A 24,733-nucleotide genomic window follows, 5' to 3' on the forward strand; every position below is an offset into this window, starting at 1 on the left:
ATTGCATGAATGAACAGAAAATTTGGTCACATTACAGTCGTCACAGTGATCAGCCACGTAGAGAAATTGGGATAACCAAAAAATTTACTCATATTCATTGTCAAGACTCTGTATTATCTTCGCGCTGTAGAACATATTACAGCCGTAATTTGGACTCTAGGTAATTGAGGCCTGAGCATCCAGTATTGCATTCGGGTCATTATGGAACAGTAAAGGAGGGAAAAGGAAACAAAAAAACAAATATCTAAAGCCGTTTACCATGCAAACACCCTAACTCAAAGTTAAAAAACACCACGTGAAGTGACGATGGCCACGCATCCATTCCAAAGATCTTTTTAATGTACTGCATACCATACCATTCTATATTACAGCCCTAGCAGTCATCTATACAACACCATCATTCTAAAATAGCCTAACCTTGGCAGCAGCAGTGCTAGAAGCAGTTGCACTAGCACCAGAGCAAGTCACGCAACCAGTACCGGTCTCGTTGTAGCCACGAGTGTCGTTGTTGTCTTGGCCGATAGGTTGGTAAAGTTTGAATGGAATCTTACTGGTCAAGCTATCGGTCAGAATCTTCTTGCCGACAATAAGTGGACCGATCAACAAGGCAAGGAAGACGATGAACAAAGCGAAATAGATGACAGCGTATCTCCAAACACGTCTCTTTCGTAGCTTGGATTGCTTCAACGAGTAGATTGGAGGACGAATTTGTCGACTGGGAGAAAGTTAGCTCGGAACCTTATGAGAGATGTAGTGGGAATAGACATACCTTGGACGAAGCCAGAAGAGCATCACAGAATGAAGCTTGTCAACCTGAGGAATGGCGATGATAGGAAGCATGATGAAGAGAATGAGGTGACCAAGAACGAAGTCGCCAGCAAACATTCCAAGCTCAGTAATCTTGCAAAGAAATTCACGACCAGGTTGGGAAACTGAGTGCCAACCCATGGAGTACCATTTACCAGTCCAGAAGGCAATGTTGGATGTATCGGTCTTCAATTCTCTGGTCAATGTCAAACTGATGATGAGCTTGTAGATAAATCTTTGAATGGCGGCCGAGGCAATCATTCCTAACAAAGTCTTGGCGAAGTTAAATCCTTCCAAGAAGAACATAACCTCGAAAAATACTAGGCAGAAAACGACGGCGAGAGCGTGTGCAATAGCGGCGAGAACTGATCCAAATTTCTTGCAACACATGCCAAGAAGGGGTCCCATACAACAAGCCATACCAAACATTGCAGCCAATACACCAGCGTTGACTGCAATAGGAGCTCCGGCTACAATCGCTACACGAATCAAGGCGTTTGTGGCTTTGGTCTCGGTGCCATCGTTGTTGGCTGGAATGACACCTGTTTGAGCGTTGATGAAGAGATATGGAATCAAGGTAAGAGCGACAATCATGAGCGGTCCAACAATTTCACCGAAGAAAAGGTTGGAGAACGTGGCACGAGCGGTATCTCCAGACATCTTGGCCGATGGGTCTCCGAGAATTTTGCGTTTGTAACCTGTGATTCTGGTACGCGAGAGACGACAGAAAGCAATCCAACTTGATGCGTGGGAAAGAGAATTTCCGCGAGACAGCCATCTCAAGTAGTCTCTATAATCAATGAAGAAATCATCCCAGGCAAATTGATGAGGATTATACAAGAATGGTGAAATACACAAAGCAAGGAGAGTAACCCAGAAGTAAACCAACGCAGCTTGCCAGCAGGCGATGGTTGCAAACAACAACATCATCAATAATCTAGCTCCGAGGTAAATCGAAGGACCGGCAAATCGAGAGAAGAGAATACCGAAGGGGATACGAGCAGTAGCGAAACCACGACCAGTTCCGATATACCTAGCACCACCGAAGGAAAGATCTTGTTGGACAGCGTTGGCATAAATTTGACACACGAAAACTTCGAAGAAAGGTGACAAGGAGCAGAATTGCTTTCCGAGACGAGTAGCCGCACGCCAGAAACCACGTTCTGTCAATTCCTGAACCGTCAAGGGTACGAAGGAAATGAAGAACACAATGAAAATAGAGATAATGCAACGATAGACCCAGTTGGTGATAGGGATGATATTCGCACAACCAGTCGGGAAGAGCGCATCGGTGATGGGGACGTTGGGATTGTATTTACACTCAATGACCTGGTTCTTAAGGGCTCCCAAATTGATCAAGCAGATCATGAACAGATTGACAGACAACATAATGAACATGTTGTTCAAATGGAAACCAGGATGGGCGTAGTAAAAGGACAAGAAACGATCGATAGGCAGTTGAGTACCGAGGTAGTAGTACTCTCTTGACAACATTTGTTCACCCATACCAGTTCCAATCTTTGTAGTGAAGTTAAGAATCGAACCAAAACCAAGATCACGACCTTTACCGCATTGATAGTACTCGCAATGCTTGATGCGACCTCCACGAAGAAGTGCAGTCATACCAGCGTAAATATCCTCGTTGAGATGAAGACCTTTCTGAGCTTTGGAAACACCACCTCTGGTAGTCATGAAAATACCGTTCAGGAAATCAGGATGTCCATAATGAAGCTTACCACCGATGGCAGTAAGAGTACGTGCGAAGAGTGTACCGAATGTTTGTTCCTTTCCGGCAGCGATATCTCCCAAAACACCAATGTTCTCAGAGAAAATGTATTCACGAGCACCAAGAATAGCAACAGGTGCAACCTTAGGGTTGGAAACACCAGGAGTGTAGGGAGAGACATTTTCGGTTGTCATTTCCTCAAACTCGGCCAAAACGCTGCGAATCTTCAAGCACTCTTCCAAATAGTTGTCCTGATTGGCATCAATGAGTTGAATGTACTCACCACGGTAGAAGATAATGGCATGGTTTTGGTTGTCAGATTTTCCATCACCCAAAATTGGGTTACCAGAAAGTTGAATACGAAACTTGGGTCTGCGCATTCCATTTTCCATGATTTCGGAGTGACCATCAATGAGAGCGGAGTAGAGACGTGGCTCTTCACCTTCGGCAAGAGGAGCTTCTTCATCCAGGTAAGCGATTTGAAGATCAGGGTAAGCACGGAGAAGGAACTCTGTGTTTTCCATCTCCTCTTTCTTGAATTTGGCATAACGTTGCATGGAAACACAAAGCTTAAACTTGCGACGGGCCATACGCTCAAGTTCGCGCTCGAGCTTATCAGAGTTACCACCGAACATTTGAACGACCTCAGGGTTCTCGACACGGTAGAGAAGCTTGATAGCACGACTATAGTTCATGAAACCAGAGATTGTACGGTAAAGAGTTTGTGCTCTCAAAGAGGCCCAGATACGTGTGCGGAGAGTGTACTCGGGAGCGGCCGACTTGAAACCAATGAAGTAGAATGGAAGATCATCAATTTTACTCTTAGCAGTGTTCTTTTCATCCTTATCGTAATCGCCGTTGAATTGAGAGGTCTCGTCTGCGAGAATTTTAGTATCCTTAACGAAGCAGTCCCACTCGTGAGGGTGCAGTTGCTTCAAGTACTCAAGCATAGTAACACGCGAGTATGGTTCGTCTTCACGAATAATTTCACGCAGTGAGAACAAGATCTTCTCTCCGTAATGAGGAATCATAACAGTAAAGGTTGGCATGTTATCGACTGGAACTGGTTCTGGGATAGGAGTGGACAAAGATTGGGCGAAGAAAGAGATACGTCGCTCGGCTTCACTCTGACTTGGGAAGAATTCCGTTTTGAAAGAATGATCTTCTTGCGAGACGAAGAAAGTTGGGGCTCGAAGAGTTCTCTTGCCTTCTTGTTCAGATGGAACTTGATGGTAGAGAAGCTTTTGGACGTGGTCGATAGCGAGAAGATGCTCTCTGTACATAGAAATAACAATGGCGTTCCAAATCTGAGAAATAAGGACCTTTGGCTTATACTTGATCTCCATGTCAGTAGTGGCGAGAACCTTAGAGTAGATACGCTTTGGCAGACGCGAGAAGATGTTCCTCCATGGTGTCCAGATAGAGACACCGAGGTAGAAGGACTGGGCTACTGAGTAGATAGTGTTCATGATGATGTACCACATGAAAGTGTCCAAGAAGAACAACGTGAGATCAGTAACGAACATGATACCAAGAAGAATCTTGGGCTGCAATTTGCAGAGAACGTCGCCAAAGATAGCATCACCGGCACAAACGGAAATTTCCATACTGGCCAAGTATCTGATAGGGTCACGGAAGGACAGAGTCAAAAAGACGTAAGATTCAGCAAGTTTAGCTCCGAATACCGTGATCCAAAGACCGTAAGACATCCACATGTTGTTGCCAGTCAGGCGAGGATAACTTGCGGTGAAAGTTTGACTGGCAACGTATTGTCGAGAGTTTCTGGTCAAGTAACTACCAAACAATCCTCCCATAGGCATGATCGAGAAGAAGAAATAGGTAATCAGAGCGATGAAGAATTGGACGATACCCAAAATCAAAGCAATCTTCGTCTTTTGTGTGTTTGGAACGATAAAGATGTAAACACTAGGAGCGACATTGAGAGCGAGAACAGCGAGAAGGAACAACAGCTTCTTGGTCAAATGTTGAGCACCTGCCCAACGACGGGGAACGTACGACCATTCGCAAATTGTAGCTATAACCATGATAAGACTTGCAACAGCACCACCCAAAGCGACTGCAGACCATTGTGCAGAGGCTGGCGGTTGATTGTTTTCTTGTTGCTTGTAATTCTTTTCCAAAAGCGTGGGGGAGTTCTTAGCAGTGAAGAACCAAAATGCACTGATATGAATAACCCAGATACGATTGAAGTTGACCAGCATGTGGAACCAGGAACGAGTTTCGCGATACGTTTTGAAGAAAACCTTGTTCCAGTTGACATCCTTGAGCTTGAGATAACGTTCCGCGGGAGAGAGATCCACTAGGCGCGACTTGTCTTCCATAACGATTCTCTCAATACCTTCGGGATACCAGAACAGTTGATTGCAGTCATCGTATCCGATAATTTCGTTGTGATCACGTTCTCGGCGAACATATTTGCCATCCTGCACTTCGTAACCTTGATCTCTGCAGTATTGGTACAGAGGCGTTATAATTTGGTTGAGGTATGTAAATTCCTCTACCGGCTCGACCAAGTTTTGGCAAGCAGGCGAGTTCAGGTAGTCATCGGCACATTTGAAGATGAAGCAGAGAAGTTCGGGCATGAATCGGACTTGGTTGGCTTCACCCCAGCAGAGGAGATAGAGGGCCAATTGGCGTACTCGGTCATGTTGAGACATGCGGTTCATGCGAGTCTTCCATCTGTACTCGGCAGCTTCGAGACTGTTATCACCCTCCATCTGCTCCAGGGTCTGGGCTTCATTTTCAGGGTCCGGCGTTGCTTTCTTGGCTGCTTTACGGGCTTTGCGAGTACGACGGTCTCCTTTGCCAAGTTTCATGTTGGCAAATCCTACAGCATCATCAAGATCGAGATGAGCGGCAAAATACCATTTTCGGTAGTTTGCATTGTCACCACCAATGTAATCTGCATGGAGAGACAAGAGGGCTTGGTTTGGAGTCATACGCGATGCTCTCGAATCGAGCAGAATCATCAAATGATCGTACACGTTCCTCATGCTATCCCGTTGGAATCCAAATTTGGCGGTCAAATCCAGAAAAATGTCTTCGATTTCTTCCTTCGATAGAGGGATTTGAGCGTCAGAGGTCCAGGCGGGATATGGCTCCTTGGATCGTTGCCCGGCAGGAAGTACATTGTTGTAGTCCATTCCGTAATTTGGCGTTGATGCTCCGGATGATCTGTTGCCACCATAAGAGACCTGCGAAGATGGCGGTCTGTAGCCACGACCACCCATTTGGCTCTCGTTGTAGCTGTTGTATCTCTCATCGCCGCGGCCATAGTAGTCCATATCGGTGGCTCGAGCCATATCTGATCTCATAGTGAAGTCGCTGAAAGTCTCAGAATCCTCCTCTGAATCGCCCCGACGCTTGGCTTGAGGTGCTTCGCCAGCTGCTGCACCACCCTGCTCGTAGTACTGGTCGTTGTAGTATTCATCTTGATATTGGCCTTGGTTTTGATCACCACCCTCGTAATAACCTCCCTCTTGGTGATACGGGTTGTTGGCATCAGCATTGTAGTAGCCTCTGTAATCCGTAGTTAGCTTCCGATCTACGAAAAAGTCACACAAGCCCACTCACGATTCATCATAGTACCCTTCACCACCTTGCTGCTGATGGCCTCCGTGACCTTGCTCGTAGCCAGCATTATTGTCGTAATATTGTTGACCTCCGTGTTCGTCCTGATAATAAGATTCCGTGTTACCGGGCTGATGGCCGTAGCCTTCGTCGTATTGAGCACCTTGTTGTGGGTGTCCCGACATGATTGCGTGTTAAATCGTTTACTGGCAGATGGAATGTTAATATTGAAATCTTTCACAAGGTCTTCCGGGATGGCGAGGTGGCGCGTGAAGCACCGTTCCTTTGCACCGGCCTTCGTGGCGGATGTGCGAGATTTGAAAGGTGAATAGAACGAATAACGAAATTGACACTCACAAATTAAAGGCACATTGGAAGAGTGAATGATTCCGTTGAGGTCCTTGAATTGAAAACGGGCTGGGCAAAATGCTTCAAATGCGGTCGAAAAATGATGGTCGTGATGTGAGGTAAATTAAATAAGACCGATTTTGCTCGTCTTAACAGTGAATCTTTCGAGGACGAATTGAATAAAATAGAAGTTACAAGAACTTGACCTCTTTTCGAAAAAGAGTTTGCTTTTTCGAGAGAATGTCGAATGAGCTGTAAAGAGTGACTATTCAATTAAAAAAAAAAGATATGTTGATGATTTGGAGAAGGAAGCAAATGGTGTGAGATTTCCCTTCTGGCGTTTCCCCCTTTCTTTTTGGTGATTCGTTGCTGCTTTGGACTTGTTGATTTTCGTTAGGGCGGCTTGTTGTCCTTCCTACGAACTCGAACTACCTAGTAAGCTTTTGATACTGTCGCGTCTAAATGGAACGAAACAGGAACGATAGCGCTGAACGAGTGTTTAAAGATTTACAGGTAAGTATCCGGTTTACACGCAGAGTAATAAACAAGAATCGAGAAAGGGAGAGAGAGAGAGAAAAGCACACGGAGAAAAAGACTTTCGTTCCTTTCTCTCGAGCTTCTATTCCACGGGTGCTGGTATAGTGGGCGAGGGGTGTGCGAGTGATCTTTCCCAAGAATGAGAGATTAGGGAGAGGAAGAGAGTGAAAAAGTTGTGAAAGAGGAGCAGCGAGGGATTTTTAGAGTGCGACTAGGCAATTAACTAATAATAAGGAAATTCGGTCTACGGTTCATTCAGAAAACCAATTTTGGCACTAAAAACAGGGTGACAGTTATTTATTTTCGTGCGGTGGGAGAGCGGGGGGGAGGGAGAGAAAGGTTGTTTTCGTCAGGAAGATATGAATGGGGTGGATCTACACAAATGGCCCAATGGATGCTGGCTCGAGTCTGGTCCGGTGTGGGATTATGGCAGTCTGGCAATCTGGCAGTCTGGCAGTCTGGGAGTCTGGTACGGACTGTACAAAGTCCACCAGCAGCAGCAGCTCGCTCTGGGGGGCGAGGGAGGCAAGAGACAAATGATATTACACAGTATTTACCACAATTAGAAGAGGCTGGTTTCGATGGTTGGTGGTGGCCTCGCGCGTTCATTGGTTCCGGTGATTCAAATGTCAGCATTCACCACAAATGAGAGGAAGGGAGGGAGCGAGAATGCTGCCTCATGCAGTTAAGACGTGTGGACAGCCAGAGAGAACAGCATTGCAGAGAACGTCTAGAATGGATTTAGACATTCCCAGTAGAGAGAGAGATGGATGCACTAGGGGCGAAATAAATGGAACTTGGAAGCTTTGAAATGGTTCACTTTAATAAGTTGGATTGACTCGTCTGCTCCCTCGCTACCTCGACATTCAGGAGACCGATGCTGCTTTTGATTGGGAGGGGAAAGTTCTAGAGTCCGGATAATCTCGAGTAGCCAGGGGCGAACGTGAAGATTTCTCCTTGCTGCTTTTGCCGTGCCATTGTCCACTCCATGCCATTCTCATTAATAAATTCATCTATTACGGAGTAGCTGCTGGTAGTGTGAATTCTATTCACTATTGTCCGTATGGAACACTGTGCTAATTCAGGGGCACGCAACAAGCTTGCGCGCCAATTGACCCTCGCCCATTGCTCCCCATCGACTCCTACCATATGCCGATATATATAGGTGACAAAAGGTCGATGAAGTAAGTATGGGAATGTGTGTTCCACGTTTCCTTTCCTTTCCTTTCCTTTCCTTTCCTGTCCTGTCCTGTCCTGTCCTGTCCTGTCCTGTCCTTTTCAACTCAAGTCAAGTCAATTTAACTGAGCCATGGACTTCATGGCGTCTTGCTCTTCCCCGAGTCAATTCGTTGTCCAAAGCTTGTCTTCTCTGAAATCCACCGGTATTATCGATATCTTAATGCCTCATGGTATTATGCTATTGTATGTCAATATTGCCATCGATTTCTAATTGCTTTTCAGAAGAAAAGACCATGGATTATCATGGCACAGCATCATCGTCTCCTGTCCCGCCCCTGCTGCTTATTGGCCTTAACCAAAAGCGTCGTATCCATAAAAGTTTCTTATCTGCATCAATCTATTTATTTCTCCTCGTAAGAGCTTCATCTTGATTTCAGATCATCACCTTAACAGCAATGATTCTGCTACTGTATCCGCCTGGATTGGCCGTCAGGCCGTCTTATAGGTACCCGAATTCACACCAACTACACGCATAGATATTATTGATAGCCCTTTGATGTGATGAAGCCATTGACGACACTCACTCAGATCCCGGATGGATCGAGATGATCCTCTTCCAAACGGTCCAGAGGAGATGAAAAGGGGGATAAAACGGCAACTGATCGATGTTGAGTGGGTGCGTTGAGTGGGTATGTGCCACACTCAAGTTGGAACAAAGGCGGTGCATGCATGCATGCATGAATGATACTTTGCAAATCGACCAGGATATACGACCACTTTTATTCGGAAAGATCTCGAGCTATCGACACGGAGTCGGATTCGATATTTACTTCCCTAAAAGCTGTATGAGATGGGGCGCTGCTTCAAGTGTTGGAAGGGTCAATAGTAGGGCAGCCCTCTGGAGATTGTACCGGGTCTATTAATGTCTTTGAAAAGCAGCAGCAGGTATTTCGTTGTTGACCTGAATGGAATCTTAAATCCATTTTCGAAGCGTGTTAACAACCCACCCGCTCAGAAGTTTAGAAGAAGTGCTAGAAATTTCTGCTAGCCTGGAATGCTTAACAACGAACTACCTACTCGGCCACCGCTAGATATCATTGTCCGTTCTTTTCTATCTGTTCTATGCTAGACTCCCGGGTTTCCGAAGGCTTCCCATCCGATCGACAATAAAGACGGCTTGAGAAAAAACTGATCGGGTTAGTTCACCTTGATTCGTGCCTGTTGCAGTCTCCTAAAATAGATCAGACTATGTTCCAGGTTGGGTGGCGATTCGAGATTTTGAATAAGCTGCCATTGGGTACTGTAACAACAATGTCCGAAGCTTAACGAGGGACAGGACACATACGGCTGTTGATTGGTAAGGTTGCATTGATATCAGAGAATGTTGATGGGGACTACTGCAGAGCCAAAACTAACAGCAAATAATAACCTTTCGATAAGTATATATAGCCATCCATCTCCCTATTTTCCACCAAGATTGGCCATGTCTACTCGTATTTGATCCAGAATGTCTTTGAAGCTGAAGGTGGTGCACCAAGATGCGTTTTGAAGAGACAGCCGTTTAGATGACAAGTGGAAGTACCTGGGGGGGGGGGGGGTTTGCTACCTACCAGTCGGTATTGAGTACTCTGCATGACTTTGACTTCCAATTGAAGTATTATCTCCATGACAGCATGTGATGAAGCACTGTATATCGGCAATTGATTGACATGAAAATCCTCAAAGTCCTCGGGCAAGCTGAGGTTTGAACGTGATACAAGACGTGTAACATTCGCCGTGCTGCACGCCAACAATTGGAGGGGACAAGTGACATGGCTCAATATTCTCTTGCGGTGTTAATACGAGCTCACTACGACTTTGTCAAGGTGGTTGATTCGAGGGGTGAGAACGAGAGATAATCCTGTACCAGCGTCTCAAAACATGATGTATTATGTATGCTCAGCCTACCAGTGATACCAAATCCAGACCGAAGCTGCTGGTCAAGTCTTCCAATCATTCGATAGAGGATGGGATGCCAGAGATTGTATCGTATTCGAAAACTCGAGGATTGATGATTGATGAGTATTTTTATGCTCGACTGGCATATACATGCAGGTAGGCAGGTGCATAGGTGGGTGTCCACAACAATCTTAGGGAAAGCGTGTCGATGTTCTGTGCTCTGGAAAGCCGAAACGAATGTCTGCTTCAAAAGCCATGCAATTTGTGTGCGCTCTGGACAACATCATCATATATACCCTTTTGATACGATGTGATATTTGATGTTCAAATCCATACAATTCCAAAACTACATGTCTCGACTGCTCACATCGGCGCTTCTCAATTCGTACCAAACAGTCCGAGATAACAGGCCAATCAATGATTACTCCTTAATTTCTGGGTTGGGGCAGTGCTTCGAGAAGCATGCAAATTACGATCAACCAACATCCCAGACCAAACCATGGCCATGTTTAAGCTTTACGGAGCATGTTCAGATTATTTAGCAGCCCCCCCGTAAGTGTCCAGAAAAAACGCCGTAATTATTCAGATGAGGACTAGACGGGTTTGTGAGCATTCTCCAAAGGACAGTACTGCATGCAGGCCACACATCCCAATTCACAGTTGTCGGTGGAGTGGTTTTGACTTTTGAGAGACCGGCAGGATTGGTAGAGCTGGCGCAGTGTTTGCTGGAGGCAGTGTGGCAGTGTGGCAGTGTGGCAGTGTGGCGGTTCGCATCATTCTCTCCTCCTCCTCCTCCTCCTCCTCCCTTCGTGTGCTCACTCCGTCGCGCATGCATCAGGAGGCATGTGCGATGCGTGCACCACGTATGAATCTTACGAATAGCCAAGAGTTTAATTCAGCGAAATGCGTTCGTTTCATTGGCGCGTTCCCCTCGTGCCGCACTACCCACAAGTCGGTTTTCTAACGTGAAAGTGTCCTAGCTGGGCAATCGGGAGCAGAGGATCGTGGCCAACAGACCCAATCTAATCTCGAGCATCTCTAGTCCAGGAACACTTCTCTCTCTAGCACTCCTCTCTACCTCGTACCAGAACACCCAAATACCAAAGTTCTTTCGTACCATCTCCACTCCGAATTTGTACCATTGAATCATTCGCCCGTATCCCCTAAATTACGACGTATTCTTCCCATCCCATCCCATTCCCATTCAAATCTCCTCGCCACACTTAATGGGACTGACTGACGGTGTTAATCATTCCACTTCCACACCATCCTTCTCGACATTCATTTGCTGTTTTCCATTTCCTCTCGCAACCCCATTTCCATCTCACTCCAGTCGGAAGACAGTCATTCGTTAAACCCACAACTTATTTCTTTTTTTCTTTTTAACTAGGACATCTGCCGTGCAAGTCGTTGTTAGAGAAGGAGAGATTACATCACCAGCACGCTCGTTCTTTCCTGTTCCAAAACGCACCTGAGACGGAAGTATCTTTGGCTAGCAATTTGATTGGGCTTGGATTCTTGAGTTTTCATCTCATCATCAAAAAACCAACTTCTCACATCTATCTATCGTCAACAAAAGACAACATTATAACATACACACATTGGTATTTCAATTAGCATCATGAAGACCTTTGGCTTTGCTTCAGCAGCTGCTGCGGCATTGACCGGTGCGCTTTTCGCATCGTCTGCTGCCGCAGCGGATCTCCCCCCTATCGTCATTAAGGTATGTCGTGAATCGGTCCATCCGACGTTGTTGGAAGTCACTTCAAATGTTGATTCATATATTAGGGCTCTCACTTCTTCTACGAGAATGGTACCGAATTCTTCATTCGTGGTGTAGCATACCAACAAGACGTGAACGCCAACACTACTTCCGACGCTACTTTTACCGATCCCCTTGCAGATGAAGCTGGTTGCAAGCGTGACATTCCTATTCTTCAAGAGCTTGGCACCAATGTCATCCGTGTCTACGCTATCAACTCCTCGTTAGACCACTCCGTCTGCATGGGATTGCTTAACGATGCCGGAATCTATCTTATCCAAGATTTGTCCAACCCCTCATCCTCCATCGATCGAAGCGACCCAGAATGGAACACTGATCTCTTCGCTACCTATGCCGGCGTTGTTGAGTATGTATATCTTGCACTTGTTACCCGTCGTCATATCCATCCTTCTGATCTTTCACTTTAATCATGAAGGAGGAGGGCTGTCAATTCATCGCTATGCTTTGCGTGTGCTAACATTTCAATTTCAGTGCTATGGCCAACTACACAAACGTCCTCGGTTTCTTTGCCGGTAACGAGGTTTCCAACGATGTCAACAACACTGACGCCAGTGCTTTCGTTAAAGCTGCCGTCCGTGACACCAAGGCTTACATTAAGACTAAGGGATACCGCACTATTGGTGTTGGTTACGCTACCAACGATGATGCTAACATTCGAATTGACTTGGCCCACTATTTCAACTGTGGTGATGCTGATTCCGCTATCGACTTCTGGGGTTACAACATCTACTCGTGGTGTGGAGATTCTTCCTACACTAAGTCCGGATATGATCAGAGAACTCTCGAATTTGCCAATTACTCTGTCCCTGCATTCTTTGCCGAGTACGGTTGCAACACTGTCCAACCCCGTGAGTTCACTGAGGTCGGAGCAATTTACGGCGACAAGATGACTGAGGTCTGGTCCGGTGGAATTGTCTACATGTACTTCCAAGAGGCAAATGATTATGGTAAGATATGGCTTCGAGCCTTTGCAAAGCACAAGCTGACAGAATTTTAGGTCTCGTCTCGGTTTCAGGAGACTCTGTTAGCAAGCTTTCTGATTTCACTGCTCTCTCCAAGCAATTGGCCTCTGCCACCCCAAGCTTCACCAACTCTGCCTCCTACACTGTTACCAACACAGTAGCACAAGCATGCCCAGCAACCGGTACCGCTTGGGCTGCCTCTAGCAACCTTCCTCCTATCGCAAACGCCGAGCTCTGCGAATGTATGGTCCAGTCGTTGTCCTGTGTTGCCAACAGCGGTATCTCTGGTAACTCCAGTGCCGATCTCTTCGACTATGTCTGTGGTTTGGACAGCGCTGCCTGTGATGGTATTTCAAAGAATGCTACCACTGGAGTTTACGGTGCCTACTCCATGTGCACAGGCGCCCAACAATTGTCTTTCGTATTTGACCAATACTATCAAAACCAAAACAAAGCAGCCACTGCCTGTGACTTCAGCGGCAATGCTAAGACTCAAACTGGCTCCAAGAGCTCAACCTGCTCAAGTCTCATTAGCCAAGCCGGAACCGCAGGAACTGGAACTGTTACCAGCGCACCAACTGGTACTGGATCTTCAAGCAGCTCATCTAGCACATCCACCTCTACCAAGAAGAGTTCTGCCGGTGCTACTATCGTCCCACGTTTCGACTTGGGCTTGTTGCAGTTGGGTGCCTATGTCGTAGTTGCTGGAATGGCAGGTGCGGGTATGATCATGTTGTAAATGATGCTGTTAGCATTTTTCGGCGGTGGATTTCTGGGTGTCTGTGGATGAACGCATTTTTATTCAAAAAATTGATCGGGTAGTAATATGTCATGCATTCCTCGATAGTCATTTCATGTTGCCTAGGCGTCATTTGGTTCCTCTTCTTTTGACACTTCACGGCGTCAATTGAAGATTTTAATTTGTATATTAAATGATAGACTGAAGAGATATTTGAGATTGTGAAGAAAAAAACAAAAAAAAAACCAACTTCCTACGGTGAATTTAAGACTGATACATGATTTCTCAAAATGTGCTGACCACCAGACATGTACAAGCCCCTATTCAAAGCGATTTTAGATGTCCTTCATGTTGAAATTTACACCCAAAGGCCTCAATATCTAGGCATACACACACCCAATCAAAGTTATCTAAGCGAAAAGCACATCATCGCTGGCTAGCTTACGACTCCGATGACAAGCGCGAATTGGTGTGTTTTTCTTTGCAGATAACAGATGACTTCAAAAGGGCAACGATTCTGTTAAAATTTTACTTGCTTTTCAATTTGATTCATGATTTAAATCTCTTGCTAGATTTTCTCCTCCATTCGATTCCCAATCTTAAACTTGATTCAGTTATCAATTGGAGCAGCAGAAATTGGAAAAGTGTCAGGGAACGTGCCTGACATTGCGGGGAAAGGAACAGATCGAACAAAATGGCGGACGTAGCAGCGGAACTGGATGAGGGGGGCTTCAAGAGAACCTTGAAGGACTTGTTTGCTGGGGCTGCTGGGGGTGTAGCTCAGGTTCTATTGGGTAAGTGAGATGTTGCTTTCATACTGGGGGGTAATGGGTGTTTTTGGGTTGGTTGGGATGATCACGTGGGGTAACGAGATATGTTAAGAAGTGAATTTACAGATCATTGTCTTTGAGCGATGACAATGATCTGTGGATTCGCATGTGCCTTTTGGTGAATATGTCGCACTTGTTAATGACAAGTCTGAACCTTCCTTCGGACTCTCTATAAAATGGGAACTATAAAATGGGAACTACAAAAGGAGCACTTCACGAGAAGATGATCTAACCTCTTCCTCAGGTCAACCGTTCGATATAGTCAAAGTTCGTCTTCAAACTACTACACAGTATGCAAATGCTCTTGAAGCCGCTCAAACTATCTACCGCAACGAAGGTGCTCTCGCCTTCTACAAAGGTACTCTCACGCCCTTGATTGGTATTGGAGCCTGTGTTTCCGTCCAGTTTGGAGCATTCCACCAAGCTCGTCGTTACCTTGAAAATTACAACACTACCCGCAATCCTCTTTCCCCAGGTCTTTCCTATGCACAATACTATGCGGCGGGTGCCTTTGCCGGTATCGCCAACTCTGGTATCTCGGGTCCCATTGAGCACGTGAGAATTAGATTACAAACACAGCCTCACGGTGCAGGAAAACTCTACAATGGTCCCGTGGATTGTGTTCGGAAATTGTCTGCCCATGAAGGCGTTCTCAAGGGTCTCTATCGTGGTGAGGCCGTTACCATTATTCGAGAAGCGCAGGCTTATGGTGTGTGGTTCCTTTCTTTCGAATACATGATGAACAGCGACGCGGCCCGCAACAAAATCGAACGCAAAGACATTCCGAGCTGGAAAATTGCTTTCTATGGTGGTCTAGCCGGAGAAGCACTATGGTTGGCGAGTTATCCGTTTGATGTTGTGAAGAGTAAGATGCAGAGTGATGGATTCGGTGAGAAGATGAAGTACAATGGTATGAGAGACTGTTTCGCAAAGACATGGAGAGCGGAAGGTGCAAGAGGATTCTGGAAAGGCATTTTCCCTACGCTATTGAGGGCTATGCCAGTTAGTGCGGGAACTTTCGCCGTGGTGGAAATGACTATGAGAGCTATTTCTTAGATGGCTGAAAGAATGAGAATATTTGGTGCGCTTAGTATCTTGATGAAGTCATGAGATGATGAGAGTCATGCTACATGCCCCTTTACATGAGATATCTCTGGACAGAGTGAGAGCGAGCATGGTATTGCATGCTATAGTACCAGCATTAGCATTAGCATTATATCAACGAACGAAATAAACATCTATGTAAAGATCCTATATACATCAGAATTTCCCAATGCCCCCCCCCCCCCCCCCCCCCCCAAAGTGCCCACTGACTCTCAATTCAAGTACGTAAATTCCAAACGAGGAAAAACCACGATGCTCGAGCTTGTTCCTTCCACGGGCCTACAATTTGATATTGCAAATGGGTACTTTGTTATGAGTTTAGAGAGGTACTCTGTTCTGCTAGAATTGGGTCATGGTCATAAATTGAAGAGAGATTGGAGTGATAAGTAGGTATATTTGGATGGTTTATCTCATTAACGATTCTATCACTGCTATGTTACAGTGATGAGAAAATGATATATATAACTTGATGATGTGAAGTTTAATGAGGCAGTAAAAGTTATTGGCATGAGCTCTGCTTGGCAGGAGCCGAACTGGGTATGCACTAGATAGGTAGGCCATGTGTGTACCATATTTTCCATCTTCAAATCTATCAAGTTTCTAACCTTTGGGAATGTCCCATCCACTCAGATCTAGCTGGATTTATTTGGAATCCCCCCTTCGCGTGGACATTCAGCTGGTGAGTAGCTAGTCGATTATCTTTACGGTAGCTGATATTTACGAGTTGTACGAGCTGAGCATATTCGTCTGTAAATTTATCATTCGGTCTCCTCGAATCCGACCACGTCATAATCGTGACTACAACCACAGACTCAAGTATCAACCTCAGCCATGTTGTAATGACCCAACTGCTGCGCATGAGCTGCCGCTTGCGTTTCCCCATGGATAATCACGCCACAATCTTTACACTTGATAGCCATCCCTCCTGTATCAGTATAATAATGCTTTTCTCTTAATTTTGAGCATAATTCTACCGCCTTGGCTATTATGGTATCGTCGGACTTGTCGAAAACTCGAATGTCATTTTCGGGGGTTGAGGAGAAGGGGGAAAGGGCTAGCATGTCATAGTGGATTCCAGAATAGACCAGGACACATCTGTTATTAGAGCCGGATTCGTGAAATTTGTGGACGGAGAGGGACTGGGTATTGTTAGTTTATGGGATTAAGATCGAGGGTCGGGTTGGACTAGAGGTCTCGTGGGGAATGGAGAAGTGAATTCAAAATTGGAAAAGGGATGGCATACTTGAACATCGATACAAACAACTTCTATACCAAAGGCCTCGGCCAAAATGCCCATCTCAATAGCTCCGCCCCAAGCATCAGAGGTTTGAATCCAGCGACAGTAGTCATCGGGTTCTTGTTCTAATACAACTTTGCTATAAAGTTCGGGCTTGCCTTGAATAGTAGAAGCAACGACGGATCGAAGCTCAGGCATAGAAAGGTCATCACCAGGAAGGACTGCCGTTCCAAAAGCCCGGAAAAGACATGAATTATCGTCTGGCATGACACGGAGAACTGGAATATGTAAGTGGTGTGAGCAATCATCTTGGATGAGATACTTACCAAGTGTAGCCTGAAGTTCCGGAATTGGAATCTCAGGCACATCTCCATCGATACCTCTCTTACGCGAAAGAGACACAGGAGGTGCAGAATTCGATGTGTTTTTCGCATCACCATGCATACCAGAGAAAGAAAATGACTTTGCCTCTGCGGTTTGTCTATCTTTTACTTGAGGAGGGACAGATGAGGCTTTGGAATTAGAAGGGGAAGTCGACTTTGGCGATCCCCCAGATCTCCGTTCTTCTCTCGAACTGATGGTAAGTTGTTCGCCATTCAACTTGACGTTCAACTTGCTCAGAGGTAATGAAGGCTCGCTCTGAGAAAGGAGAAGCGGTTTTGGAGGGTAACCATATTTAATATCGAAATTCGAGAGAGATGTCTTCAAGGTGATCTCGGATATAAGATCACTGATTTTTGCATCGTCGGGAAGAGTTATGGTGGATGTCCCTTCGGGTCCTCGAACTCGCATGCGCGGCATCTTTGATATCTGGGTTGGTATTGGCACGTGGGTGTTGTCGAAAGCGATTAGGTGTGTGGTTTATATGGACAAAGATTTCTTGAAATGTTCATGAACTATAATGATTTAAAATCGTCCAAAATCCGTGAATCTTATGTATCCATTAACAGTTATCGTATAGAACCGTTTAGAGCCGTATTTAGTTCAGAGAAGAATGTTGTGGCAAAATAAGTGAATGATTTCCAACATTTCCAGCTGTTCGCTGTTCACTTCGGCATGGACATGAGTCACGTGGTAACATCCTTCGCCGACTAGTTTCCGTTGCTTGTGGGGATCGCGCTCCAACGCGATTACTCGAGCTCCCTCAAAAAGCGACCAAATCCTTAGCAACACAACCCCGCGATATAGTTGCTAGATTCAATAAAAAGGATGGAGTCGCCTGTACCGGCCCCGATTCAAGACGAATCAAGCGTCAAGGCAGAAGAACCTAAGACTTCCAATGATGTTGAAATGACCGATGCGCCAGCAGCAGAAGCAGAAGCAGAAGCAGAAGCAGAAGCAGAACCTGAACCCAAACCCCAACCCCAACCCGAAGCAGAAGCAGAAGTAGAAGCAGTAGCTGCAAAGCCAGACACAAAAATAACGGGAAATGCGCCAGAATCTGCAGGCTCTCTTGCGACGGCCGACGGTGTTACAAAGGATGGATATATTGTTATGAATGAAGTTGTTCACAAATTATCGGAATATCGCACGGAAGAGTATGTCCATTGCAGTTTTGCGCATTTGTTTTTCAAGGGATGCTAATATGAATTTAGCGGCTACGATATCTCACAGTTGTTTCAGCGCATGCTCAACAAGAGGTTTCTGCCAGATTACTTCGAGGTGATTAAAGAACCGACTGCATTCAGCACCGTTAGAGTATGTCATTTCTACCTATCAGATGCGCGCGAATGCATTTGACTGACGCACTAATAGCAAAAAATCCTCAAGAAACAATACAAGAGCTTCAAAGAATTCGTCCGCGACTTTGCCCTCATATCTCATAATGCACAAGTTTACAACCGTCCGTCTGCAGCTGCATATCATGACGCCATTGCGCTTAGAGAGTTATTTAAAAAGGAAATGCAACAATTGGTAGATGGAAATGTTGTTACCGCGGAGGAAGCAGAGATGCCGTATCTAGGAGAACTCCCACCCGTCGAAGATTCACCACCACCTGGCCCTGAAGACGAAGAACAGGAGGAAGACGATGAAGATGACGAAGAGGATGACGAAGAAGACGATACCGATGATGAGGGCGTGAAACGAAAATACAAACGCAAAATTCGACGTTCGAGCGTAAACAGGCGCGATGGTGGTGCTGATGAAGCAACCAAAGAGCCCGAAGTGCAGAAGAAGCGCGGTAGACCACCTAAGGTGCATACTCCTATGGAAGCCCGCATAAATAATATTCTGAAGGGATTAAGAAAGTTTAAAAATCCTAGGGGAGAGCTTAAAATTGCACCATTCGAAAGATTGCCCGATAAAACAAACATGCCGGAATATTACCAGGAAGTCAAGAATCCTATGGCAATGGATCTTATTAAGAGGCAGGCGAAGCGCAAGAAGTATGAAACTGTCGGCGAGGTTTTGAAAGATATAGAGCTCATGTTTGAGAATGCCAAGGCATTTAATGTGGAGGGTAGCGAAGTCTATAATGATGCAGTGTTCCTTCAAAATGAAGCTAGAGCCCTAGCCGAACAAGAGAAGAACAGACCGGATGAAGACTTTGCCTCTGAGGATGGACGGATACCTCTCAAAGAGATTCTTTACAAGGGCGAAATGTGGAAGGTTGGAGACTGGATTCACATAACCAACCTTAACGATGTTACGAAGCCAGTAGTTGGGCAGATTTATCGAACCTGGCGGGATATCGCAGGACAGGACTGGATTAATGCTTGTTGGTACTTACGACCCGAGCAAACAGTTCATCGCTATGATAAGCATTTCTACGAAAATGAGGTCGTCAAGACTGGACGCTATATCGATCATAAGATTGATGATGTTGTTGACCGTTGCTTTGTCATGTTCTTCACAAGATACTTCAAAGGGCGTCCCCGTAACTTTCCTGCGGATAAGGAAATCTATGTTTGTGAGGCGCGTTACAATGAAACTGTATTCAAGCTCAACAAAATCAAGACCTGGGCTAGCTGTGTACCAGATGAAGTGAGGGAGAAAGATTATGAAATGGATCTCTTTGACACTCCAAGGCCAATGAAAAAGTTTCCGAGTCCGATCAAACATCTGCTCCGCGATGATGCTACAGAACATGATGAGACTCCCAAACCCACCAAGGGTGTAGATGGCGCGCCTCCCATCGTCGGAGCTGTGCATAAGCTACCTCGTGCCGAAAATGTAAGTGCTCTTCTATAAGATGTGTCAATCTACGTATTCTAACACTATAAAGGACTCTCCACCACCATCGCCCACCCCGCCGGCCGCGTCTCCTGTACCAAATCCAGAACGCAGTCGTCCCCCTCCTACAAGTGAAAGACCTCGATTTGACTCACAGGGAGACATATCAATGGGTGGAACAACTCCAAGCGCTACTGCCTCGCCCATGATCAATCAGCATTCGGCTCAACCGGTATATACGCAATCATTTACACAAGCTCGGCCATCTGCATCACCAGCGCCCCCTCAGCATGCTCATTCATATAGCTCGCACGGGACTACACAAGCTGTACCACCAACTCCGACATACCAGCCAACAACTTCATACAGCCATCATACTTCCACCACTCCTACCACCGCCACCCACCATCACTCCAACCCATTAGCCAATTACCAAAGTTATCATAGCAGCAGTACACCACGTGTTGGCGGCTCTGGCTCAAGCTCGCATGGTGCACACGGGAATGCATATAACCCACCACGCGCTATTGAAGTATACACGCTTCCAGATGCAGCAAATTCTGCCATTCCAGCCGATGTTCGATCACAATTTCACACCGACGAATTTGGCAGGGTCATTTTCTACACTTCTCCTCCACTTGAATCCAACCCAATTTCGGAAGATTCACAAGTCTTAGGACATAGTTTGAAGTATCTAGCCAACAAAGCACGACGTAAGGAGGAACTTGAGAAGAAACGCAAAGTCCGTGAAATCGAGTTGGAAATCGAAGCCAGTGAAAGATTGAAGCGTACAAAAGCTGAGGCAGAGGCCAGAACCCAAGCTATACTTGACACTCAAGTTAAGCATATTAAAGCCTGGACTGAGGACTTGCAAAAGGGTACAGAGGCGCTTTATAAACAGTTAAATGGTGCGAACTAAGAGGAAGTCGGGGCAAAAGGATTACGAAGCATAAACCCTTAAAATCGGGAGGACGAAGGCACTATGATAAAGAGCGGCGTTTGTTGTGACATCAGGATGTACGAACAGATTAATTGTATTTGGGATTGACTGGCGTATTTTGGTGTTGAAGAAATTGATTGCGAGGAACTCAAATCCTCAAATTGTACATACCCAAGAGGAGCTTGATAGACAGCCTTGGAGCTGGGTAAAAGCTATTAGGTTATGAAATACAAATAATATACCATTCTTATGAGATTCATACTATCTATCATGGCTTTCTAGATGCAAACCTGCCGAAGAGTCTTGTATTCAGACGCGGCATGCTTATACCTACATCTATATGACCTAGAATTGGGAAACTCGGTATCTCAATCTCACAAAAATTGACAGCGATTAATACTTAAATCTTTCAAGAAACAAGATTGAGAGATCAGGACATGGTATACACAAAACTTAATGGACTATTCAAATCTAAAAGATCTACCAGTAAGCAGGACAAACGAAAAGAACTAATAATACCCAGAAGATTCGCTGAGAATAATTATCATGGTTCATGAAGGGACAATAATATCCTGCCGTTCTACTCATCTACTCCGCATAGAGCGGATATGCACCTTTACTTGTCCAGCTGGCGATGTAATGTAGCTCGGCGCCGTCGACTTGGGTATCTGTTGCTTGTCGGGGAAGGGGATCGGGTGCTTGCTCACCATGAGTGGATTTGTATGTAATGAATGCGCTTGATATGTGTTTAGTATTATCAAAGCTATGCTGTTTTTTTTCTCTCTTTCAGGAAAATGAGCGACGGCGATGTAGGGATAATGGCATACACTCTGGCTTGAAATGATTTTCATACTAAGTTTAGATCCTTAGAGTGAAAGAACATGATGTATAATGTGGGTTTAAAAGGTGAGAGGTGAAGCAAAAGAGTTTTTAATAAGGGCGAAGGATCCAGAATGTCATATTACGTGTTTCACAAACTACTTAAATGATTTCAAGAACTGCGCTCCAACCTGGATGGAATGCACGGGAACTTGGAATTGGTATCAATTTGCAATCTCATGCTAAACGTCAAGAAATAACAACAGGAGCCATTCAAGTCCACCTCCTAATACTCCTCACCCCCTTTAATCATTCTCAACAACGCCGCCCGTGTAGTCTCCTCGTCGAAAACACTCTCCAGCAAAATATCCAGTTCTCGCTCAGCCTTCAACACCTGGTCTCTCTTCCTAGGATCCTTCTCCGACAACCTCGCTTGCCAGTGCTTGGTAAAAGCCGTAATCTGTTGTACCAACACCTTTTCTAATTCCTTCCTAGCATCTAATAATTTATCAACCACAGCAGGAAGTAATTGGCCTTTGATCATTGGCCTGATATATGCAAGGGGGTTGAACACTTGGTGGCGGGATTGAAGTTCTTTGAGCGTCTCCCAAAGAGGAGTGAAGTCGAGTTCGGCGGATTGACGGATTGAGTCTGGAATCTCGTGAGTCATGAACAGGTTCTCAATAAGCATCAAATTTTTGATGAGGAACAGCTGTGCATCCATTATGTTATTCGAACTTCGCTTTATGATTGTTGCGGCTCTCTGGAGAGATTCGGTAGTTTGATGCACAATTTCGTAGAGAACATCACCTTTCTTGAGCTGTATACGAATGTTAATGCCGTCACGTTTATATCTAAAAGAAGTGTGACTTACTGTTCTCTCATGCATGCTTTCGTTGTACAAAACGAGTAAACTAACCGCCGTCTTTACTGTTGGAAAGGCATTTGAAATACCAGCCTCAACAGATGTGCTTTCTTGGAGAGGCTTAAGATTTGTATCAACTCGCAAGCCACTAGTTGGAATGGCTTTCTCATTGGATAACTTCGCAGAATTTGGCGACATGATCTTGAGATCCTCCACAGATGGTTTGAACTGCTCAAGTTTTCTTGCCTCCATGATAAAAAGTTGATCAGCTAGTGGCCAGAGATGAACGCCCAATAAGACCTGTGCAGCCAATCTTTGTCCATCACGACTCTCATCTTCGTGTGCCTCTGTTGAAATAAAAGTATCACCCAGCCAAGTAACCAAGTCGCAAACTCGATGCAAGTCACCATTGCTCAAATATGGGGTTAGAAAGCCATGGAGTATCTTTACATGAGACAGACAACTCTCCTCGAGTTTCTCGAGGTATATATTAGGCATATTCCACAAAATAGGAGGTGGAGGATAATCGGCCATCAGAGGCCCATTCTGAAAGAACTTAGTTGCTAATTTTAACTCATTCTGACATGTATCGAAGACATATTGCACAGATCGTCTAGCGAATAATTCAAACTCTTTGTCAGGGAGAGGTGAAGTAGTTGAAATTTTTTGAAGATTTTTGAGAACAAGGGGTCCAACAGGATCACGGGATCTTATGTAGGACTCAAGCAATTGTTGATAGAGGTTATGCCATTGTTGGATGTATGGCGTTCGGTCCACATCTCCTCTTCTCCCAAACGCAAATTCATCAGTCGTCAAAAGCCGTTCAATCGAAAGGCCTAAACTTTCCCTAGCAGATTCGTACTTGCCATAGAGAAGAATATATTGATTTGTCTCCGTTTGTTCTTTGGCTTTTAATTGTTTTGAGGCATCATCTGATACTTCACGTAGAGAATTTGAGAAAGCAACTTGGACGAGGTTGAGAGCTTTATCTAAAAGCGTCGTGTAGCGAGTCTTATACACTGTCGAGTCTTTATAGTTTGGCTGCAAGCAATTAGTCACAAATAATCCAAGGTCTATCTCAAGATCGACGAGTCTCGTAATGTGAAAGAGCTCCTTGATTTGACAGTATATTCAATAAAAGTACCATGCATAGAAGTATTTTCTACTAGTCTACACCAAGCAACTACCGAGTATCGAAGCTTCTGAGATACGGATATAAGAAAGGCAAGACCTACATGTTGATCCATAAACTCAATACAAGAATTAAGATTCTCTAACATATCCAAGAAGTCACCGTTTTTAACCAGCCTTCCAGCGCCTGGAGCATTCAAGCGTCGAGTCAGAGGTTCAAGATAAGCATAGTATTGCAAATCCGTTCCAACTTCATCTGCCAATTCACGTATACGTTTTTGTTCTTCCAAAAGATCTTCACATTGGGCTTGAAAGGCTGTCGTTTGTGCTTCGACATTCTTGAACGATTCGGAAAGACTGGCAAGCGTATCCAATGCGCTCGTGGTATCACTTAAAAGAGTGTCAAGATGACGCTCAGATAAAACCAATTGGTCTAGATATAATCTTCACATGGTCAGCATATTGGTTTGATCTTCGTCCTTTATGTTTGGCATACTGGTATTCCTCGAGGCTTCCATCCACGAGTTCATCCTCAAGCGCACTGTACCGCTCCTCAAAAAGAGGGGTCGCAGGTTCTTCCCCTTCGGTATCACGCTCGTTTTGTGTCTTTCCCTCATTCGTTTCCTTGTTTATATATGACATAGCTACTTCGTAGAAATCGCTATATGATTTTGCTCTTTTTGCCAATGTAGCTTTCGGAGGGTCTTTCGATAAAGGTTCATCCTCATATATCCCTAGCATTGGAGAGTTCTGCTCCAACATTTGGTTGTTACCCTATATACACCATTAACTCAAGACAGTTTTCAGAGTACCAAGGGGCTTACATTAGTTTGCTGCAAAAGAGATTCTTTGCGACGATGTTGTGATGTCTGCGAGGCGACATGATCCTTTTTGGAATTTGTTTCCGGTACAAAACTGTACCACGCATCTTCGTACATTTTACCGGTACCTTACATTGAAGCTCCAAGATGTTGAGTAAGGCTGAAATGTTATATGTATTCGAAACACCGTTGATTCATGGGG

The 24,733-nt window shown here is 45.1% G+C and overlaps 6 protein-coding genes across 6 annotated transcripts; 3 read left to right on the forward strand and 3 right to left on the reverse strand.

The window, feature by feature from the left end:
- Positions 1–88: 88 nt before the first annotated feature.
- BCIN_02g06930 (hypothetical protein) lies at positions 89–7,329 on the reverse strand. The gene is made up of 4 exons (XM_024691483.1): positions 6,482–7,329; positions 6,128–6,330; positions 770–6,073; positions 89–715 (listed from the first exon to the last, which is right to left on the reverse strand). The coding sequence occupies exons 2-4, from the start codon at positions 6,307–6,309 to the stop codon at positions 403–405; spliced, it is 5,799 nt and encodes a 1,932-aa protein (XP_024547254.1). The 5' UTR covers positions 6,310–6,330; positions 6,482–7,329; the 3' UTR covers positions 89–402.
- Positions 7,330–10,953: 3,624 nt separating this feature from the next.
- On the forward strand, positions 10,954–13,888 carry Bcgas1. The gene is made up of 4 exons (XM_001547353.2): positions 10,954–11,849; positions 11,915–12,255; positions 12,381–12,856; positions 12,907–13,888. The coding sequence occupies exons 1-4, from the start codon at positions 11,748–11,750 to the stop codon at positions 13,608–13,610; spliced, it is 1,623 nt and encodes a 540-aa protein (XP_001547403.1). The 5' UTR covers positions 10,954–11,747; the 3' UTR covers positions 13,611–13,888.
- A 185-nt stretch (positions 13,889–14,073) lies between these two features.
- Positions 14,074–15,713, forward strand: BCIN_02g06950 (hypothetical protein). Its single transcript, XM_001547352.2, has 2 exons — positions 14,074–14,404; positions 14,685–15,713. Exons 1-2 carry the CDS (start codon positions 14,305–14,307, stop codon positions 15,494–15,496), a joined length of 912 nt encoding a protein of 303 aa, XP_001547402.1. The 5' UTR covers positions 14,074–14,304; the 3' UTR covers positions 15,497–15,713.
- A 30-nt stretch (positions 15,714–15,743) lies between these two features.
- Bcotu1 lies at positions 15,744–17,785 on the reverse strand. Its single transcript, XM_024691484.1, has 3 exons — positions 17,108–17,785; positions 16,788–17,059; positions 15,744–16,683 (listed from the first exon to the last, which is right to left on the reverse strand). The coding sequence occupies exons 1-3, from the start codon at positions 17,580–17,582 to the stop codon at positions 16,357–16,359; spliced, it is 1,074 nt and encodes a 357-aa protein (XP_024547255.1). The 5' UTR covers positions 17,583–17,785; the 3' UTR covers positions 15,744–16,356.
- A 105-nt stretch (positions 17,786–17,890) lies between these two features.
- BCIN_02g06970 (hypothetical protein) lies at positions 17,891–21,139 on the forward strand. The gene is made up of 4 exons (XM_001547350.2): positions 17,891–18,319; positions 18,377–18,479; positions 18,537–19,955; positions 20,008–21,139. Exons 1-4 carry the CDS (start codon positions 17,991–17,993, stop codon positions 20,872–20,874), a joined length of 2,718 nt encoding a protein of 905 aa, XP_001547400.1. The 5' UTR covers positions 17,891–17,990; the 3' UTR covers positions 20,875–21,139.
- A 710-nt stretch (positions 21,140–21,849) lies between these two features.
- Bccog3 lies at positions 21,850–24,675 on the reverse strand. The gene is made up of 5 exons (XM_001547349.2): positions 24,535–24,675; positions 24,207–24,484; positions 23,815–24,154; positions 22,589–23,620; positions 21,850–22,534 (listed from the first exon to the last, which is right to left on the reverse strand). Exons 1-5 carry the CDS (start codon positions 24,646–24,648, stop codon positions 22,001–22,003), a joined length of 2,298 nt encoding a protein of 765 aa, XP_001547399.1. The 5' UTR covers positions 24,649–24,675; the 3' UTR covers positions 21,850–22,000.
- Positions 24,676–24,733: the final 58 nt, after the last annotated feature.

Source organism: Botrytis cinerea, chromosome 2, assembly GCF_000143535.2.
Source record: "Botrytis cinerea B05.10 chromosome 2, complete sequence".
NCBI classification, from domain to species: domain Eukaryota; kingdom Fungi; phylum Ascomycota; class Leotiomycetes; order Helotiales; family Sclerotiniaceae; genus Botrytis; species Botrytis cinerea.